The 19,583-nt window shown below is 41.5% G+C and overlaps 1 protein-coding gene and 1 long non-coding RNA gene across 2 annotated transcripts; one reads left to right on the top strand and one right to left on the bottom strand.

The window, feature by feature from the left end:
• Window positions 1-344: 344 nt before the first annotated feature.
• LOC147797801 (uncharacterized) lies at window positions 345-1,307 on the top strand. Its single transcript, XR_015426824.1, has 2 exons — window positions 345-957; window positions 1,204-1,307. It is a non-coding gene; the product is annotated as an uncharacterized LOC147797801 (long non-coding RNA).
• Window positions 1,308-14,857: 13,550 nt separating this feature from the next.
• Window positions 14,858-16,188, bottom strand: LOC147797800 (uncharacterized protein F54H12.2-like). Its single transcript, XM_087142491.1, has 2 exons — window positions 15,203-16,188; window positions 14,858-15,032 (listed from the first exon to the last, which is right to left on the bottom strand). Exons 1-2 carry the CDS (start codon window positions 16,186-16,188, stop codon window positions 14,858-14,860), a joined length of 1,161 nt encoding a protein of 386 aa, XP_086998617.1.
• Between the last annotated feature and the right edge of the window lie 3,395 nt (window positions 16,189-19,583).

The following is a 19,583-nucleotide window of genomic DNA, read 5'->3' as shown; positions in this document are numbered from 1 at the left end:
GCAAGAACATTTTGCATTAAGTATAATTATTGGGAAGGTTCACATGTTTTGTTTGATATACAAATTTTCCCTACATTTCAGCAAAGTTAATCATATTTAACCTAAGGTTGTGCCTCCACAACTGCCCAATGTTTGCCCTCAATTCTTTCAGAACCTCGAGCTGCTCCTTCTGTATTTCTAATCTCTCTCTCCTTATGGCCAGCCTCTCCCTTTCAATATCTCAAATGCTCGTTAAGGGCTTTGCTGCTGCTTCTGAGGTTGAAGAAATTCTCCTAACTTTCAATGGCTCAGGATCACAGATATCTTCCGTCAGGATCACAACCTCCCCGACACCATCCACTTGATTCTCACTCCCGTTGCATGTATGACTGACAGCTGTATAAAAATAGAAATAATGTGTATGATGAACATGGAGCACCGAGGGCGCCCTCTCTCCGACAATTTAATCTCTGACTAGTACAGGATATGTGAACTTTGACTACTTTATTTGCATTCCTGAGTCGTGGGTGGACCACATGAGGTAAAACTGTAAAATAAAGAAACATAAGAAAAACACACTAAGTACTAATAACAATCTGCATGCATTTACACAGGTTGGCAAGAGATTGAATACTAAAAAATTAGACATAAAAATATGAATGAAAGGTTGGTAAATCGCAAAGGCAAATACATAAAATCACCTCGAAAAGTCTTCAAGAGATTGTAAATGTCACATGAGACAATCTATGAAAATTATCTTACAGAACTGTGCTCTCAAAAAGATGGAGTGTTTTCATACTATCTATGGGTCTTGTTGCAGCAGTGCCGAGTTTTCACGGCCGTCTCGTGAGGGCGCGCTTCATAAAAAGGCCACGCTTAGCGCTAGCGCCTCGGTGTATACAAGTTAACAGAATTCAGAACAGGGTTTCAAATCAGCAATCATCATACATCCTAGGGGGTTCAGAAGTATTCAGTTGGGTAAGTTATCATTTGAAATCTTTATTCAGTCAAGGCCATTTTCAAGCAAATAATGGAGCCGTTTATATGGGTTATTTATCTAAAATTTACTATGGGTTATTACGCACAAATCATTGCTGGAATACCAACTCATCTCCTGGCGTGCCTTTTCATTCTATTTAGATTGAAGTCATTAGGAGAGTGTAATGTTAAAAAGATCTTTATTAAACGTGCTGTTAATTATCTTTGTTTTCTCTTTACTTGAAGCTCACATATATTCAAGGGAGGGACAGCAACTACATACCGGGAGGGTTTTTTCTTGAATTTCTTCTTAAATGCAATAAACCAGATTGCCAACTAAACTTGGAAAATAGTCTACAGGTCTGGAATACTGAAATCAGCAACCTGAAAACGAGAAAAATGCATGTAGTTCCTAAATACACTGTAAACTGACAGCGCTACTGCAATTTCCAAATAAGGATACACTAATTCCAAATACGGAATCTAGGTTATGAATATTCATGACATCGTGGAAAAAAATGGCGAGTGCATGCACTTAGGCAGGCCTCAAGTGCACACAAAAACTAAGTTCATAACCTAACGTGACATTCAATTATCCTCGATATAAAGAAAGAAAATGACCAAATATCCACTGTTTCTTGACCAGAAAACAATACTGAACATTACAACCACATCATCTGAGAAACTCGCTTCGCTATTAAGGAAAATTCTAAGGCCCAAATCCGGGGAAAGTTTTCACAAGGCACAAGAAAATTAACAATGCAATACAGAAGTTATGGTGGCAAAATGTGCCTGAAATTTACGCTACATATTACTCATCAAATAACAAACAATAATCACTTATACAAATATCAACGGAATCTTAACTCACCAGCCGTTTACTGGAGTAAGGCTCACAGAACAAAGTGGTCTACAAATGATGGAAAAACCGGCTCTACAATGGGTTAAAACCTGGCGTGACTGAACGACGGTGCAACTTTAGTGAAAAAACTACAAAGACCACGAGAGGGCGCTGAACTACTTGGACCGCGACTACGCCCCATAGGGGCGAACATGAGAATGGGGGTTTTGGTAGTTTTATGAACTTTTCAAATCGAGTATTCAACTTATAATTATTCGATTTTGTTTCATTTCAAGTTGGGTATACTTTTTTTGTAAATCACACATCTGCCTGTAAGTTTTAAGTGTGAGAGCAGTCATGGGGGTAGACCTTCAGCCACTTGGTTCAGAAGCTCTTCGGGGAAGGTTTCTCCTTCAGCTTTGTCAATGATGCCGTCTTTGGAAATTGGGGACAGTGCATCAAGCACAACTTCCAATGTCTTATTGTAAGCCGGCTTTTCACCCCCTCCTGCAACAATCACAAGGCTCTAATAACATTGGAAAATTCCAAACTTGTAGTGAAAGGACAAGGACAGATTTCAATGTTACTTTTGAATACATGTATTATACCTTGGGTCAGGAAAGATATGCGGAATAAAATTGATACAGAGTTTAATCTTACCGGTTTGATGGCATTCCCTGTAGTATTTTCTTGCATTGCACGTAACATCCTGCCATTTTTTCCTTATTCTCTGCCAGTCCCTGGCTTCTCCGCCACTGGCTCTCGGGTTTTCTGCTGCCATCTTCCAGCATTTTTGTTTTTCCTCCTCAAAGCCCTCAGTGCCTTTGTGGGATGTTCCAAACAGCTTGTTTGTATGCTCCCGCACAAAGGCACTGAGTATACGAACCTCCTCGTAGGTCCAGTTGGTGCTTCTGGGGCGCTTTGTTGTTTTGGGGTTAGGCGTACTAGTACTAGCACACGAACTGCTCAAACTAGCCATGGTCTACGTGTAATCCTAGCTAGCCAGCTGAACCTACACAAAATGTGTTAATAAAAGGGTGCAGAATCAAATCAACTTAGGCACTCGGCTTCCCACAGCAATTCTTGGAATACATGTATTTTCAATGTAACGATATGCCCTAACTTAGGCTGAATCCAGTATTGGGGGAGGGGGACTGCGTGTGAAAAATGTCAGAGTCCCTAAGGATCTCATTTTTTGTCTTAAATGTCACTGCATTTTCACTCCAAACGAGTGCCTTAGTCCCAACCTTTTTACCCACCTTCATACAATTTTTAACCAAATCATTCCTTGAAGGTCTTAAATGTGAGAAGTACAAATAATTTTTTTTAAATATCGTTTTTTTTAAATAAGAAGTATTTTAGCTTGAAGTTTTAAAAATAGGGCTCTGCAAATGAGTTGAACCCACCTTGGACGGACGAACGTGTGTCGTTATTTTTGCTGTCTACTGTCTACTTGTTGGCGCTGTAGATGTTGCCGAGGCTGCAGTTTATTTTGATTTTACACAAGGCCTTCTATTTTCTTTAAAAATTGACTTCCGCTTTTTTACCTTTCACTTCCTAGCAGACGACACACTTTGCCAATCCTCCATCACACTGAGTTGTCCAATTGTTTTCTGTCATTTCTGTGCATCAGCGTAATCGTCGCCATGTTGATCTTGGCGGAACGACTGTTGTACTAACACTAAATTCCCTCGTGCTAACAAACATGGAACAGCCGTCAAAGGTTCATCCTCGTTCAATAAATGTACCCCCTCTTATTAAAAAATACAACGAATCGCGCTTACGACGTGTTTCGTGAAATCCATTTTAGAATCCATCGTAACTACAATTGATCGTAGCGCTACGATGCATTGCAACTCTACAATTGGTCGCAACTTACGGTGAGTTTGGTGAAATCGGCCCCGGGTACCTGAAAACCGAAGTAGTGCAGAGTTCTGGAACCTAGATCCAAAATTACCCGCAAATGCAAAGGCCTATTGGCTAATTTTTAATATTAGATAATTGAGGTACTTAAAATTATTTGGATTTGATAGTCATTTGATTCAGACTAAGGAAAATATGCTTCAAGTCGCAATGATGTTAGTGAAGTACCACCCAGAAAAATTCTAAATCGATTGGCAGCTCCCGTGATATTTTGCAAGCCGTCCGAAAAAGTCATATTGCAAGTCGGAAATCTGTCTAAAATCTCTTTTATAGAAAATTTGTGAAAATGAGATGTACACAAAGAACATTACATTTTTCTTTTTATAGACCAATCCCCCCCTCCATTTTTTATTTGAAGCAACCTGGAACTAGGAAACGCCCAGAACTGTAGGAAAAGGCGGTCGTACATATACACGTGGTACAGACAATATGCGTGCTTTGTATAGAGTTATGTTTGAAGCTAAATGAATGATGTATGGGTCGCTGAAAATTGACCATAAAAGAAATCTTCAACGAACTCAAATCCCCTCCTAGTCGAATCTTGCACGAATTATGTTTAACGCACGTGCACACATAATTTTTTTATTGCATGATAGCTCCACAATTGGGTATGGCAGGCAGGCAGGATTTCCTGTGACCTGATAAAGCTCCGCTATTAACGTGCATACAGGATTCACATGTTAGGGCCCCGTCCAGATTATTGGCAGGGGCTGCAGATGCACGCTCAAACATAGCAGCTGCCACCGATCCGGCGACTCCATTTAGAAAGGTAATCTCCAGTAGGTCAACAGAGGGCGCACTACAGATTTTACAGGGGCTGCAGTACAACACGCCTATGTCTAGAGCCCACAATTATTTGAACGTATTGCCGACTAATCGGGACTTTTTTACGGCGACACAAAGAGACCCTGTTGCTCTCCGATAAGAGCCAAAAGACGGGGATAACATGGAGTTTGAGGTGGGAATCCGGTTGGAACCGGTGCGATCCAGTTTGGAGCTGCAATGCCAGTTTTTTGTACACGAAAGGAAACGAAAACAAATTGCGCACAACACATGCGCAATAACCCATACGTGTCCCTATCAGAGGGCCCACTGCCACTATTAGCACGGGAGTACCGCCAGTATCGGTACACTTCACAGCCATGACAGTGGCACTACGAACCAGTACGTTCACCACTAGGCCTAGATGCTTATGCAGCCTAGGTGGACGGTACGGGCCTTGGCAACAGCTAATCTCCTGTTTGAAATAATGATGTAGGGCCTTCGCCTATATAGCCTAAGCTCTCCTTTAAGCATTCATTCACAGTTCAGACAGAACTGAAACAAAAAAATGAGGAAAAGGAGAAAGAAAAACATTCAGTCCCTGGTGGGATATACGATCCTGACACATAGGCTCTACTCATTATACAGCAGCGTGCGTAGGCCTGCCGACTGTGCCATTGTTCCATGGTGGCGAATAGAAATTTAAAATTTTATGTAAATATTAGCAAAATAACAATGTTTAATTAGCATTACAGTTACCATAAAAATGACAACATTATTCTAAAACTGATGCATTTTCGCCAAAACGTCCTGTAAAACTGGCATAATCTCAAAGCTTTGTAAATCTTACTTTTACTGGTAGGCCTACATTTTTGTGTGCATTTAGCTTGACTGCAGGCATGAGATCTACAGATCAAGCCTGTCATTCTACCCCCCTAAAAACTCGAATATTAATTTGAAGGTTTTTGTGTTGTCACTGAAAGAAAGTTATTCTATAATTAGGGGCCCATTTTTTATGTCCCTGTTACGTCTTCCGTAGGCCTTATTATTTTGTAAGTTCAAAACACGTTCTCTAATGTCTAGAAGAGAGGAAGTAGGCCTAATACATATTGCATTCCAAACAGATATTAATAACTTCAAATCAACATCAGTGACATTTCCATGCTAAATTACACAGGTCACATTCCATGCTATATGGTAAGAGGGACACAGGAATTTCATATTTTGCACCCTCAATCTGTGGAATGACCAATGGTAACATTGCACAGGCATTGAAATTGTCATAATAAAATATTAAATGTGCACAATTGCTTTCTGTTTTAACAGGACTCATTTACCAATTTGCATATCTCAACTATCTGGCCTTCATTGAAGAAACAGTGCAAATTTGAAGGAGGAAACTTTGTCCCGTGGCAACTGCTGTAATGGAGGAGGGAAGCAAAGTATGTATGAAAAGGTCGGCAAGACGAGGACTGTATCGAAAAGGAACCTGTTTCAAAAATGTTAGATATTTACTCACCATTGTTGATTGACAGAGGGTCCCCAATTGACAACTGTGTACAAAACATATGGGTGGTCTTCTAAAAAAGTTTAAGTACAAACAAAAGAGGAACAATAGTGGGTCCCCAGTTGCAGTAAATACACACTTACATGCATTGTCATCTGCACTCGACAGTGCAGTGCGCATAAGCAATACATATACTGTACATGTACAAAAAAAACACGCTGAAATTTTCGAAAGACGATGTATAAATGCTAACTTAGAAATGTCATCTTTGAATGGAAATGCATTATAAATGATCGGGACATTTGTCAAACGGCTACCTTGGACGATATGACGGATAACATGATATCGACTTAGTTAGACTCTACTGTATGTTGTACGTTCCAGGTTTCTATTGTCTTTTGATCTATTGAAGCTCAGTTTGATTTTTTCTATAAAAAAGATATATATATTTAACAGACGGGTATGTTATTTCATAGGACAACAGTGCTAACAGCGATGAACCGGCTGTAAACATGGATGTGTTTACTCCGCCTGAAAATGTGATGATTTTTTTGTCGACATCTGTCGGCAATCTTTTGAGTGAATACAAACCTCCGATTAGATATCCACCAGCTGATGAAAGAAATCCATGATTACATTGTTCAGGAAAACTATGATGAATTAGCCACAGACAACTTCGTTGAATTTAAAGTTACCTGGTAGCACTTCCTACTTTGTTCAGCACTTTATAATCTCACAGCTTCAGGTGATGTTCAGACGTAAATCATTTCAGGATTCCAAAGGTTATGATGCCTTAGCAAAGCACTTGGCAGATGTGAAAAGGGACATTGAAGACTTAACAGAAGTTGCTGTAGATGGTAAAGCATACAAAATCATCTATTGCTTGGGAGGTGATTACAAGTTTTTATTGTGCTGCTGTGGAATTGATAGTGCTTCTTGTACTTATTCCTGTGTATATTGTAAATGTTCATCAAAAGAATTCCATAACACTTCCCTTAAATGGTCAATGACAGATAGAAAGAAAGGTTGTAGAACAGTAGAGGAAATACAGAAGTGTTCCCAGTTGCCTAAGAAATGTGCAAGATATAACTGCTCACATGTGCCAATATTTCCCTAAATAGAGATCCAATATGTAGTAATTGATACCCTTCACATGTTCCTGCGCATTACAAACGTACTGTTAAACTTGCTGATTGCTGATCTCAGACGAGCTGAAAAAAATTCTCTCAGAGTATTTGACAGAAGAAACACAAGAACTGTGTAAAACTAGAAACATTTGTAGCTAGTATTGGAATATCAGGTTTTTCGTTTTACTTAGGCCAGTCATCCAACAAACTCAAATGGAGGATTCTCACAGGGCCTGAAAAACTTGTCTTGTGTCAAAACATAAAACTGTCTGAGACATGACTCATCTTCTTTGTAAAATTGAGGACCTTCAATTTTTATGGGATGAGATGTACGATTTGTGTATCTCTCTTCGCAGTGAGCATGGCAAATTTACACTAGATGAAGTGTACAATTTCAAGACCAGAAGTAAAGCATGGTTAAATCTGTTTCCACCCATCTACCACACAACTCATGTGACCCCATATATCCACATCTTGGTGACACACGTACCAGAACTGCTGTCCAAGTATGGTTCTATTGCCCATTTCACCCAGCAGGGCCTGGAGAAACTGAATGATATAACAACCAAGATCTTTTTTAGGTCCACAAATCACCGTCGTAATGCTCTGCTTCAAATCATGAAAAAGCGAGCTAGATGTGAAATTATGGGGGATGAACAGTAATTTCAAAAAGTGCAGTTTTTTAAACATTTTTCTGTGATGAAGTGCTCTTTAGTCTAAGCCAAGTTGTAAAAACAGCTAAATTGTTGTTTGTTTTACAGTGTTACATTCTTGCATTAACAATTAAACTCCCCCAGTTAAGTGTTTTATGACAGTATGTGAAACGGTTGTCACTTTACAGTCACTTAAGCTAAGATGAGAAAGCAAATACACACTAAACTGGGAGTGAGAAGTATGATGCACACTAATTTCATAGTGTGCTCTTCAAGTTATAATCAGAGACAGTGCTAGACCAAGTTTTCCCAACCCCATGATGTGAAAGTTTTAAACATGTACAATTGTCAAAATGTTTTATAGGAAAGAAAAAGCTGGAGATTCAAGTGTTAATTATGATTCACAATAATTTCCCAAAATGCTCTTCAAGTCTTATTTGGAACCAGTTGTAAATAAATGACAGTTTAATAGATTTTCATTCTGAAATTGTCCAAATCATAAGTTTGAAAAAAAAAATGTGTATCTAGAAGTGAGAGTATGATCAAATGAACAATGATTACTGTTGTAATCATTGACAGTTGTAAATAAATGACTGTTTAATAATTTTTCTTTCTGAAATTTCCAAATAACATGACATGAATGTTTGAAAAATTGTTTAAATGTACTGCTTCAGTTTAATTAACAGAAAGCAATCTAGAGGTCAGAGTGTGATCAAATGAACCTTACAATTGCAGTTAAGAATCCTATGAGAACCAGTTCTAGAACAAGTTGTAAATAGATGATTGTCTTTGCTTGTGAAAGTACCCAATCCAAGTTTGCTCACATACTGTTTGTAAAATTTTGTAAAAGTTGATTTAATTAGAATTATACAGCTGTGTGAGAGGATAAAAACATCAATATTATGTGATTCTAATCACTTAGAAGTTCGATATCTTGTTAAGAACATGTAAAAGTACTTTGATATGATTATTTGACTTGCAGTTTTTACAATTCCTAGCTCTGTTCGTCTGATGTCAACATTCTCAGATTTTTCAGGAATAAATTTTGTTTCTATTACATTTGCTTGAATTGACAAGAGTGTACTGGGTGTATAGTAACTGTATGATTTGCATCCCCCAAACTAAAAGTGCAAGCTACATAGAGCGTACACATGAACATGTACATTACTTGTATTTTTTATAAACATCCACACAGCGCGCGTGAACCTGACCCCTGCAAAATAATGGTATTGCCCCTGCTACTATATTTAGATATCATTTTACTACTTCGCGCCACAGACAATGCAGCCGGTGTTGTTTTTCACGTAGGCATGTATTAATACAAAAAAGTGGCTGTCCTTATATGGCGTTGGTTATTATGGATATTCATGACTTGAACTCTCATAAGCCGTGTGAACAAAGTTGTGGCATGACTTGTGGGGGCTGTTCTATGGCATGAAACACGGCGCTCGTTCGCGGGCACGGTTTCCCATTGCGTAAGCGTGTGAGACAAGTTACCTGTATCCTTGATTTTAAAGATACATGTACTTGCATAAAATATGTGCATATTTCTACAAAATTTGATCCATGTTGTCCTTAGATAATGCTTTTCACAAAACCAAGTGAACAACTTATGCACAATTAACGAGAACAGTGAAATAGGGTAAAGAAAAATGTATAGGAAGACTTTTACGTTGGCCTGCCTGTTTTACACCGAATGGGGGCGCTCTATATGAGACGTTCGATTCCATATGAGGTCTTCTGTCATATGGCAAACAGGGCGGTTGCGCTTCGCCAACAACTGGAAGACTTGGTAACAAAACAGCAGAATGAACTGAGATCAAAAGAAAGCAAAATAAGTAAATGAAAGCATTCTGCAGAGAAATTTACAAAAGAAACGTAGTTAAATTTCATAGTTTTTTTTCTAACACAGGAGAAAAAAAGACATTGAACTTCCATTTGGAACAGGCCCAATAATCATCTCACTTGATTCTGTGCTATAGCACAACGATGTCAAACGTCAAGCATATCACCTTAAAGCATTCGTTGGAAACCATGTTCACAAATGTTGTCAGGTAATATTGCGAAGAGATAACCAAATTTGAGTCACCGCAGTGAGAAACGTATATACCGTATGTACATGAACACGTTTATACATACAAATTACAATGTATGCTAAATTTTCTATCAGATGCCGGTAATAAAGGAACTCACCGCAGAACCATCTCGCATCCTTCAAGGCACGGACTGTGAAGGCATTCCAGTTGTCAGTCATCAGAAACTCATTCAAGAGGCAGCAGAGATGGGATCAAAATTTCAGGACATTTTCCTCAAATATGCCGATGTGCACTCTGCCATGAACCATGCCAAGGCTCTGACAGCAGCTGATCTAAACAAAGTTGGTTAAGTGTTAAGTTAAAAAACATTTTATCAAATATTTAATTAAAATATAGAAATCTCCCTTGGGACGAATGACAAGTGTAAATGTGCATCTTTTATTTTCTCCAGGTATCTGCATAAAGTCCTTTATGAGGTCCTACAGGCTGCACTTTCCAAGTAGAACGGTTACTCCAAAGATACAATTACTAGAAGATCATGTAGTTGATCAATGTACACGATTTGGAGCGGGCTTTGGCTTACTGAACGAGCAGGGTGGCGAGTTAATTCATACTGAATTTATTAGAACTAGGCGAGGAGTTAACTGCATGAGAGCTGACCTCCAGCGTCTCATGACGGTGATGAAACGCCATCATTTGTCTACAACACCCGAGGTTCAAGCCAAAATCAAAGCAAATCATCCAGTGCCCAAATACCGGTAGTTGAAAACAAGGAGGAGTGAAACACATGTTCATGTAAATATCATAACCACCAAAAGTGGAATGCCGTTGTGCAGGGAGATTCCAAATGTCCCCATAAAATCTAAACTTGAGCAATAAATGAATAAAATATACATAGCCTAACTTTTAAATTCTCACCTTTATTGACGCTATGTAATATTGGCAGCGAGGTACAGTGACCAGCAGGGTAGGCAACTGTATATTTGCTGTTTTTTCTTCTCACTGGAGGTCACATTTCTTCAAAACACTTCAAAAGACCGATTGGGTTTGTGGTAAACACTAATTCATTTTACATAACAAAAATTAAATGTTATTTTATGATTTATTTATAATCTCACTGACGCAATGTTTATCAAAATTCAATTTTGCACTTTCAGGAAACAAACAAGGGAAAACCATAGAGACCATATGTTTCCTGTGCGATTTTTCAGTCCATACTGAGTCGAAATAAAGAGGAAGATGATGTCAAACGACTGAAGAGATTTCCTCAAAGAGAGAGACACAAAGGGCCTAAAAGAAGATGCGATTACAGGAAATTTTCAAGTTTAACAGAGAACAATTAATGAAAACAGCTGATGGCCAACAGGAGCTAATAATTCAAGGGTCCCAGAAAAAAATAAGACAGACATAGTGCTGTGTGAGATTTGCAATGGTTTCTTCAGTAGGCACTATTTTTGAAGCCACAAATCCATTGTTCCAAGGCGTTGGTCATTTCTTCAACACCACTACCAACTACCACCCTCAAGGCATATTCCTTTGCTGTCACTCAGGACTTCAAGCAAAACATTCTGTCCAGATTTCATTGTGACACTGTTGGGAAAATTTGTCAGACAGATTCAGCAATTGTTCACAAGAAATTAGAAAAAAATAGGATAAAGAGGAAGAAGTCAAAAATTCTGTGATGGTGAACATGAGACGTCTTGGAGGACTTTACTTAGAATTCAAATCAACTGACTGCAGCAACTACTCTTCATACTCGGCTGCTGACATGATCAAAAGGAATTTTCCATCTCTTTAAGAGGCCATCAGTATTTTTACTGCAGAAAGTCAAGATACGATCAAAGCAAGGCTAAAGTGTGTAATTTTCTATCTCCAGAACATGCAAATGATCATGCAAGGCACCTACCTGATTCAAGGAAAAGACAATAATAAAGCATCAGATATTCGTTGAAATCTTAAACTTGAATCATGATTTCATATTTGGAGATGCTACCTACTTCTTGAACAGGAAACTACAAACGAGGCTCAGGAAGCCAGACAACCTACTGGGTGACTTCACCATTCAAGAGATGGAGAAATTGACCAGCAGCAGAATTCATCAGTTCATGAATATGTTAAACTGCGGAATTTGACGGCGAGTAGGATGACCTTCTTTTACCCTAACTCCCTACTGTCTCTCATTAAGTACTGGACCATTTCGCCCTTCACTTTCTTCAAAACAGTTTTTTTTTCAAGATGTATTTTTGCGTTGGGGAGATGTTAACTATATAACGGGTTTGCCCTTACCCAGCGTATATTAAAAAGCACTGTATGCCCAATGCTTGTCCGAAAGCTTGCGAAAAAAACCTCATTCGGGTGGGACTTGGACCCACAACCTCCTGCTTACTAGTGCAGATGTCTTAACCACTCGACCACCGAGCTTGCCAGGATCGGCTGGCCGGTCTGAGTCAAATGAAGCAGCGCGTACCTAACTATTTTCCAAGATGTATTTTGTGTTAGGGAGATGTTAACTCTACAAGGGTAAGTGTTGACCAAATTCTGTTATTCTTAGATGGAAAGCTTGCGGTAAACACCATGCAATATCTCTTTTTTGAGTCTGTGTGGTTCGGTTCGGAAAACCGGAGAGGCTCAACGTTTCGGACAGTGTGCTCTGTCCGTCGTCAGGAGACTGAAGAGATGCCGACAAGGAGTGGAGCTTATATGCTGGTTGGAGGTACTAGAGTGTGACGGATCCTGCAGGTGGAAACGGGGAATCCTCCTGGATACTGATGCATGTCAGTTGGTCATGGGCTGTGGTGGGGGAAGTTGCCTTGGTATAGGAGACCCTGGGCGGGAGGAGTCTTAGGGTATAAAGGAACGAGCCTGTCGGCATCTCTTCAGTCTCCTGACGACGGACAGAGCACACTGTCTGAAACGTTGAGCCTCTCCGGTCCTTATCAGAACTACACAGACTCAAAAAAGAGACATTGCATGATGTTTAGCGCAAGCTTTCCATCTTAGTTTTATGTCACCATGAATAGCTTGAAATCCCATCTGTCGTCGCTCTACGGGGAGCCCAGCACGACCAAGGTCAAGCACTACGAACGAAATTCCATCAAGCGTTCCAATAGCATCAACAACCTGACCTTCCTGAAACGATGCAGAGATTCCGACACCATTCCTCCAGGACTTTGCCTCCATGATCCCATCTGCAGATCGTGTACCGTGTGAGGGGTGCTAAGTTGACTCTCCGAGCCAGTGGGACCACGAATGCGTCTGGATCACCACAGAGCATGTTCTGGAGGAGTTTGCCTCCGATTACTATGTCATGGCGGTTCAACTCGTGCTTCCACACGCGGTAATTGAACTTTTCGATGCTGCCTCTGAGAAACTAGGGAGAGAAAAAATTATGTGTCATGATTTGAACGCAAAGGTTCGGTTGTTTATGGAAGATATCATGATGTATTTGATGGCCGATTCGAGGAACATTTTAAAATTGTACACACAGAAGGATCACCACTTGGACTTCACCATTGCCCTAGAGCAGTGTCTGTTGACCTGTAAACTGTAAAATCGCTGATTAGAACTTTTTCCAAATGTTTGAAAACCATCACTTTGAGTCAGATAATGGTTGTATACGAAATATGTTAAAGTATTTTGTTCGTAATTGGAGATTCCAAAGTTTATCAGTGTGTATTAGTTTAGAATTTTCGTTAAGTAGAGAGAAGAAGTTGTCAAGAAGCTTGAAAACGGTGTATTATGGTTTATGGCAGGATTGGCGCACGATTGGTGTTTATAAAATTTGTAATAATCATTTCTTGTATCTAGGTGTTGGTGCCTGCCTACAATGTACGCTATGGACTTGTATCGGGCTTTAAAAAAATGTCTAGTTGATACAAAGTTGTAATAGAATAGTTGTGATGTTCGGTATCAGGTTTTAAAGTCGTACGAATCATTTTTTTTTATTAAATGTAGAAAGACAAAGACAAGCAGAGACTTATAAACTGTGTGGACCATCACACTTTGTTTTGTACTCAGTATTGAACATTTTAATAAATTCCAATCAGAATTAAACCAAAATCGAGAAGTTTGGATAGAATGAACAAAGACATGAAGTTTATAAGGGTACTAGTTGACTACCTTGAAGAAAAAAAAAGCAAAGTCCCAAATTAAACAAAACGTAAATTAAACATATAAACCAATAATTTTTAAAAAAAACACAGAAAAATCAAACTTTCTTAAAAAAAATTCAATGAAAGAAGCAAGTTAACAAGAGCAATTAAGGTACATGTATGAAAAATGTGTTAACTCTATGCAAGGTTACTAAAATGGTTTTGAAATGAATTGATTTCTAAAATAAGTACTCCGAGAAAAACAAAAGCAACTAAAAGTATCAATGGTAAACAAAGCAACCAACTAACTGTTGATGGAAGCTTTTTAAAAGCTACCGTAAGTGCAAAGTTTAACCCAAAAATATTAATTGAAATTTTCCAAACAAATGGCATTATTTAACGCTCGAGCATAATAACTTGCATTCATCTCATGGTCTTGTAAGTGCTCTTGAAATTTGTCGAAAAACGTAAGGAATGTCGTGCGTTTTAGTACCAAGGGATGGGAAATGCATTCGAACAAATTCATTTACCGATGTATCGTTGTCCGAGGTATCTTTTGAAAACATGTTGACAATTTTACTCATGCTGATGTCTTTGCATCGATGCAATAAGAAAAATACGCAATACTGACAGCAAACGGTCGTCAAGGGACCTTGAAGGGGGTAGCTATTGTATCTCGATGCACTCGTATTTTTTCTTATAAAAGCTCTTATGTCTCTCAATCGAGGTCGATACCCGTACGAATCAAAATATTCCCCAACACCATCCCTCGTGATGTAGATCGCCACCCAGTGCCGTCCAGGCTCGGTAGAAGGATCCGTGTTGACCACCAGGGCGCTAGGTCGCAGAACACGACGTGTCGGTAGCTCGTCACGGGGGAAGACGCCTCGGAAGTAGTGCTTTGCGTACCGGTCCGCGCTCAGGATTTTTGAAATTTGGAAGCTGTTCATCCCTGGAGATTTAACTGCCGTAGTCGAACAGAATGTTACGTGCCTGGTCTATTTCGATGACGTTGTTGAACTCGGCGTAGATGATAACATTGATGGTCTCCTCCAGGGGCTGGGCAAAGTGGATATCTAAGCGCAGGTTGCCCCGCTTGACGAGACTCAAGTGACTCCCGCAGGACAAGTCAGGGCTGAGGTCAAAGACATACAGTGTGTAACCATTGGGATAGTCTTACAGACTGATGTCGTTCCTTCGTTTTGGTACATTTTATCAGTGCCCGAGAAAAGGGGGTGATAGGCCCTGACGCAATTTTCGCGCCGGGCGTGGAAGTCGGGCTTCTGAGGAGTGAACGGCACTTGCTCTCCGTCCAAATGGACCGTGAGAAAATTGAGGTTAAAGTGCTGAAAGTTAAAGAGATTCTTGGCGTAGGACCCGTTGTAGGCAGCGTTGGATACGCAGCCTACCACGATGCGTTCTGGTAGCTGCCCGAGAAACACGTGATCTTGTGTTAGCGTCAGATTGCCCCTCGGCACAGAAACCATCTTACACAGGATCCTTTTGATGGGATATTTAGCAGTGGCCTTCTCCAAGGCCTTGGCTTGTCCTAACATGACCGCTGAGCTGACATTTACCTTCCGAACGAACAATGAAGCATCTACGATTTTTATCTTGTAGCTGGGATTACCTCCAGATGCCATCAGACAGAAAGCATCACTGCACCTGATGAACTTTAGTTTTAAATCTACACCGTTCATCAAGTGTTTATTTTGGAAAAATAGATCACTGTGAATAGGGCCTAGCATGTCCACGATGCGCCCTCCTTTCGTGAACTTGCTCCTCTTTTTCAGGCCCGTGTTTGTTTCATCGTCTTCGGCTGTGCAGTTCACGTTGTCCATTTTCCCGGCCGTGTCTTTGACAAACATCTCCGCAGTCAGTTGTGACATTTTTGAACTGTTATCGTAACTGAGGAGAGTTTCAATGATGGCTCGATAAGGGTAAGTAGGCGTTGAAGCGGAAATCAGACGTTCATTTAAAATCACGTCCACTTGACTGAACAGAGACTGCAGCAGTAAATTGCAGGGGCCTACCTCAGCGTCATCAGCGGGATTACCTCCGTCAGCGTTGACTACTTTGGCCTTGACGTAAAGCTTTGCTTGTGATGGATCAATGTACTCTTTGCCAGAGCCCGGAACAAAAAACTCAATAGGGCCGCCGTCTGATGTGTTGGAGATGGGATGATACTCTGTGTGTTGTCCCTTTTCGATGCTTGTCTGGGTGGGGGGCAACGTGAACAAATCCAATTCCGATTTGGCGCATTCGGCCGAGTGGACGTGCAAAAATGCCATGTTAGGGATTGGAAGTAAGATGGTCCGGTTAAATGTCAAATCAAAGATATCTAGCGATCATTTTCCTTCGCTTGACGCCTGAGGATCTGACGCGTCTGCCTGAGTGCTTGCGTTTTATACCCGTGCGGCGTGTACCCGTCACCCCCGTGGAGATGCCTAGGACTGCGCGATTAGCAAGTTCACGTCCGGCACTCTTTAACCTCATTCTAGCCGCAGATTTTAAATCTTTTCCCTCAAGGGCGCCTGTTGCTATGCCGACACCGGTGCAGATGGCTTGACGCCCGAGCGCCTTTGCCACCTGTTTCAACAACGGTGCGGCCGATTTCAGGAGGCCACCCAGGATTCCGCCAAGTCCAAATCCTCGCTGGTTACGAGAACCGTGGAATACCGGTAAGCCACTGCCGACCTGATGGGTGTAGTAGTCTTCATAATGCTTGGAGTGATGAACAAAGTGCTTTCTCATGGTAGTGACTAACTCAAATACGAAGAGCGATGTTTTCTAAAGTGAAGCTTCACGATGACCCTCCCGCCTATAAATGGCACGTGTGCTCCTGCGTCGTCCCTTATATCAATTTCTATAGTGTTCACTAACTTCTGTTTGAGCGGTACGTAATGAGGACTGTCGTACGTCTTGGTGATCGTGTCCCTATACTCCCCTTCAACGTGTACTGTGCGGAGCAAAGGTGCTCTGACGTCTCCCACGGTGTTGTACTCGATGACGTCAGTGTATACAAACAGAGCGTGAACGCGTTGAAGGTCGGTGAAATCAGTCGCCTTGAAGTGACCCGATATGTCAATGTCCTCTTCAAAACAGAGAAGGGCACCCAGCCGCTTAATGAACGTAATGTGGACCCCTTCAGCCGTTTTGACTACGATCTTCTGGAGGTACTTGTATTTTTTTTAATTAGCTGGTCGTGTTCAATAGGAGGTGAGATTTTTGCCAACAGCTCTTCGGGTGTAGGGTAATACCCTTCCGGCACGAGATGGGTATGGATCTCTCCCTCTCCTGTGCACCAAATATGGTTGTGGCCTTCTACCACGTTCAACCACCGGCGTGGATACGTTATTTCAGCTAAGGCTACCTCCCAGTGTCCTTCGAAGGTCATGGGGGAAGGCAAGTTCACGCGATAGTGACTGAGTGCGTTACTTGGATATGCCTCCATACTACTGTTGCTCGGGAGGGTGACGTAGTACGAATCTTTCATGATGGAATTCGCAATCTCGAATGACAGGATTTGATAAGCGGTATTCTTTTAAACAGACAAAAGACGTGGCACCCATCTGTTAAAACACTTCCGGATAGCCCAACCACTTCACAAAGTACTCGGTCTTGCCTTTCCGTTTCCTCTTAGCAAGAACCCGTTCAACCTTGTACAGATCACCTTTTTTAACCACACGCTGAAGTTCTTGCTCGTAGAAATTACCGAGCAATTCTTCCCCACCGTAGTCTCTTAATCTGTAAACGGGTGGCTTTCTAGCAATCCGTGCACTCACCGTGAAAATCTCGTCAGTCCAGTTGGGTAAGTAACCTGTTTTGAAAGGTCTTGCCGCCACGCTTATGCGTACGGTGTCTCCCACATTACATCGAAAGGGGGCGTGTTTTGGAGCACTGACAGGTGGGTACAAGGTTTTTCTGACTGCATCCGCATTGTAAACATTGACGGTGGCGGTTGATCTTCCATTACTGCGGTGAAAAGACGTGTTGTACGCGGTCATCAGTTTGGGTAGAGCCGTCAGGTAGTGCCGCGTATTGTTGGCCGTAAAATATTTCCACATTTTAGTCTTGAGGGTTCGATTGAAAAAGTGAATGCCCCTCGTTTTGAGGAATGATTGAAACAGTCTGTTGGTAAACTCTGAACCTGTATCGGTCTGAAGTGTGCGGGGTGACCTGCCGTCGTTCAAAATGGTTTGAAAAGCATCAATTAGTGTCTTTCCCGTCTTGTTCTTTATCGGTTGCGCCCACGCAAATTTCGAAAAAATATCTATACACGTCAGCAAATACCTTTGACCGCCATTGTATTCGGACAACGCCGAGAAGTCTACGAGGTCCACTTGCCACTGATCATCGATTCCGTCGACCACCACTCTACTCCTCTCGAAACGTTTTCGAACGGGCTTGTGCAATGTGTATACGGGTTGCTTGCTTAGCCATTTTTGAATCCTTTTCCTCGTCAAGTGGATGCCGTCTTTTAAGGCAGCACGGTAAACAGCCTCTACACCACCGAATGCCGCGGGATGTTTTGGGTCGTAATACACTTTTTTCAGGTATGTCTCTCCCATCCGTACTCTCGCGGTGTTCGACGATGAGCGTGCTGCGGCAACACAACAGTACACAACGCACCGTTTTTAATATGTTGCCGATTCTGCACTGTTGTCTTGGAGGACAACAATCCATGATGAAGGTCACGGTGCTTAATATGGTGTCCATTTCATACGGGTAGTGGCAGGCCGTCCGGCTTTCTTCCCCTTCCCCTTCTTTTTACGCGGCTTTGCAAACTCGGACCACCTCCACGTCTTGTAGCTCCATCAACTCCACCGGGTCCATCTCTTCCTCCCTATCATCCGTTTGGATATCAGCGGGTACGCCATGGCTACATTGAAGGGGACGTATGAAGCATCGGTGATCGGCCTCTTGGTATAGTTTGCAGTTCTGACAGTACACTTCGCCGCAAACGTGCTTCTGTTTCGTCAATCGGCGCTTCTTGTTTATGGTCTTTCCACAAGAACATTTATATATCATCGAACAGGTAGAGTTTCCACCCACGACTGCAGTGCCCTTCTTTGTCTTCACATTCCTCAGTGGCGTTTTTTCCTTGTTTTTTGAAACACGAGGGACTCTTGAACATCCTGTTACAGTCTGGGCAGTCAACCCAACCCGTAAAATCGCAGTCAGGGGAAGACCGGTAACAACACAGGCACTTAGCCGCGCATTTGTGTTTCCTTTTATCGTCGTATCCCCAGAGACAAACGTCGCAAAAGTACGATCTGCACAGAAAACTGGTCATGGATCTTATAACCGCATAGTGGTTGTCGTAAAAATACAAGAACAACTTCTGCGGAGCTTCCTCCCCCTTGAACCAGACGGCATTAAAAAGCTCCTTAGAAAGAACAACGAGCTGCAGACCGTCGGCACTCAGAACACGCTGGAATTTCAATAATTCTTCCAAGCCACATCTCTGTGGGGGTACTTCCGCCTGACGATGCAGTTCCAGCGCCAATCGATGCAGTTCCAGCGCCAATCGATTGGTCTCACTGCGACAGAGTCTAACAGAATTCCAATTGGTTTGAGGGTCCTCATGTCGGAGGGTTGCTCTGGCAATGACGATCGCCTTGGCACAACAAAGCTCGTCTCGGTTTTTGATGGTGATGCACCCCCTCTTCTGTTTGAGCCATCG

This window comes from Acanthaster planci, linkage group LG10, assembly GCF_054643075.1.
Source record: "Acanthaster planci isolate LZ-2023a linkage group LG10, COTS_SCS, whole genome shotgun sequence".
Classification (NCBI taxonomy): domain Eukaryota; kingdom Metazoa; phylum Echinodermata; class Asteroidea; order Valvatida; family Acanthasteridae; genus Acanthaster; species Acanthaster planci.
The sequence above is the reverse complement of the archived record's forward strand: the minus strand, read 5'-3'. Positions and strand labels throughout refer to the sequence as shown.

Excerpts from the sequence above, each read along its gene's own strand:
- LOC147797800 (XM_087142491.1), bottom strand. The coding sequence starts at position 16,188 with ATGGCATTTTTGCACGTCCACTCGGCCGAATGCGCCAAATCGGAATTG. Across the intron at positions 15,033-15,202 it reads ACGGTCCATTTGGACGGAGA|CCCTGACTTGTCCTGCGGGA; the intron begins GCAAGTGCCGTT and ends CTTTGACCTCAG.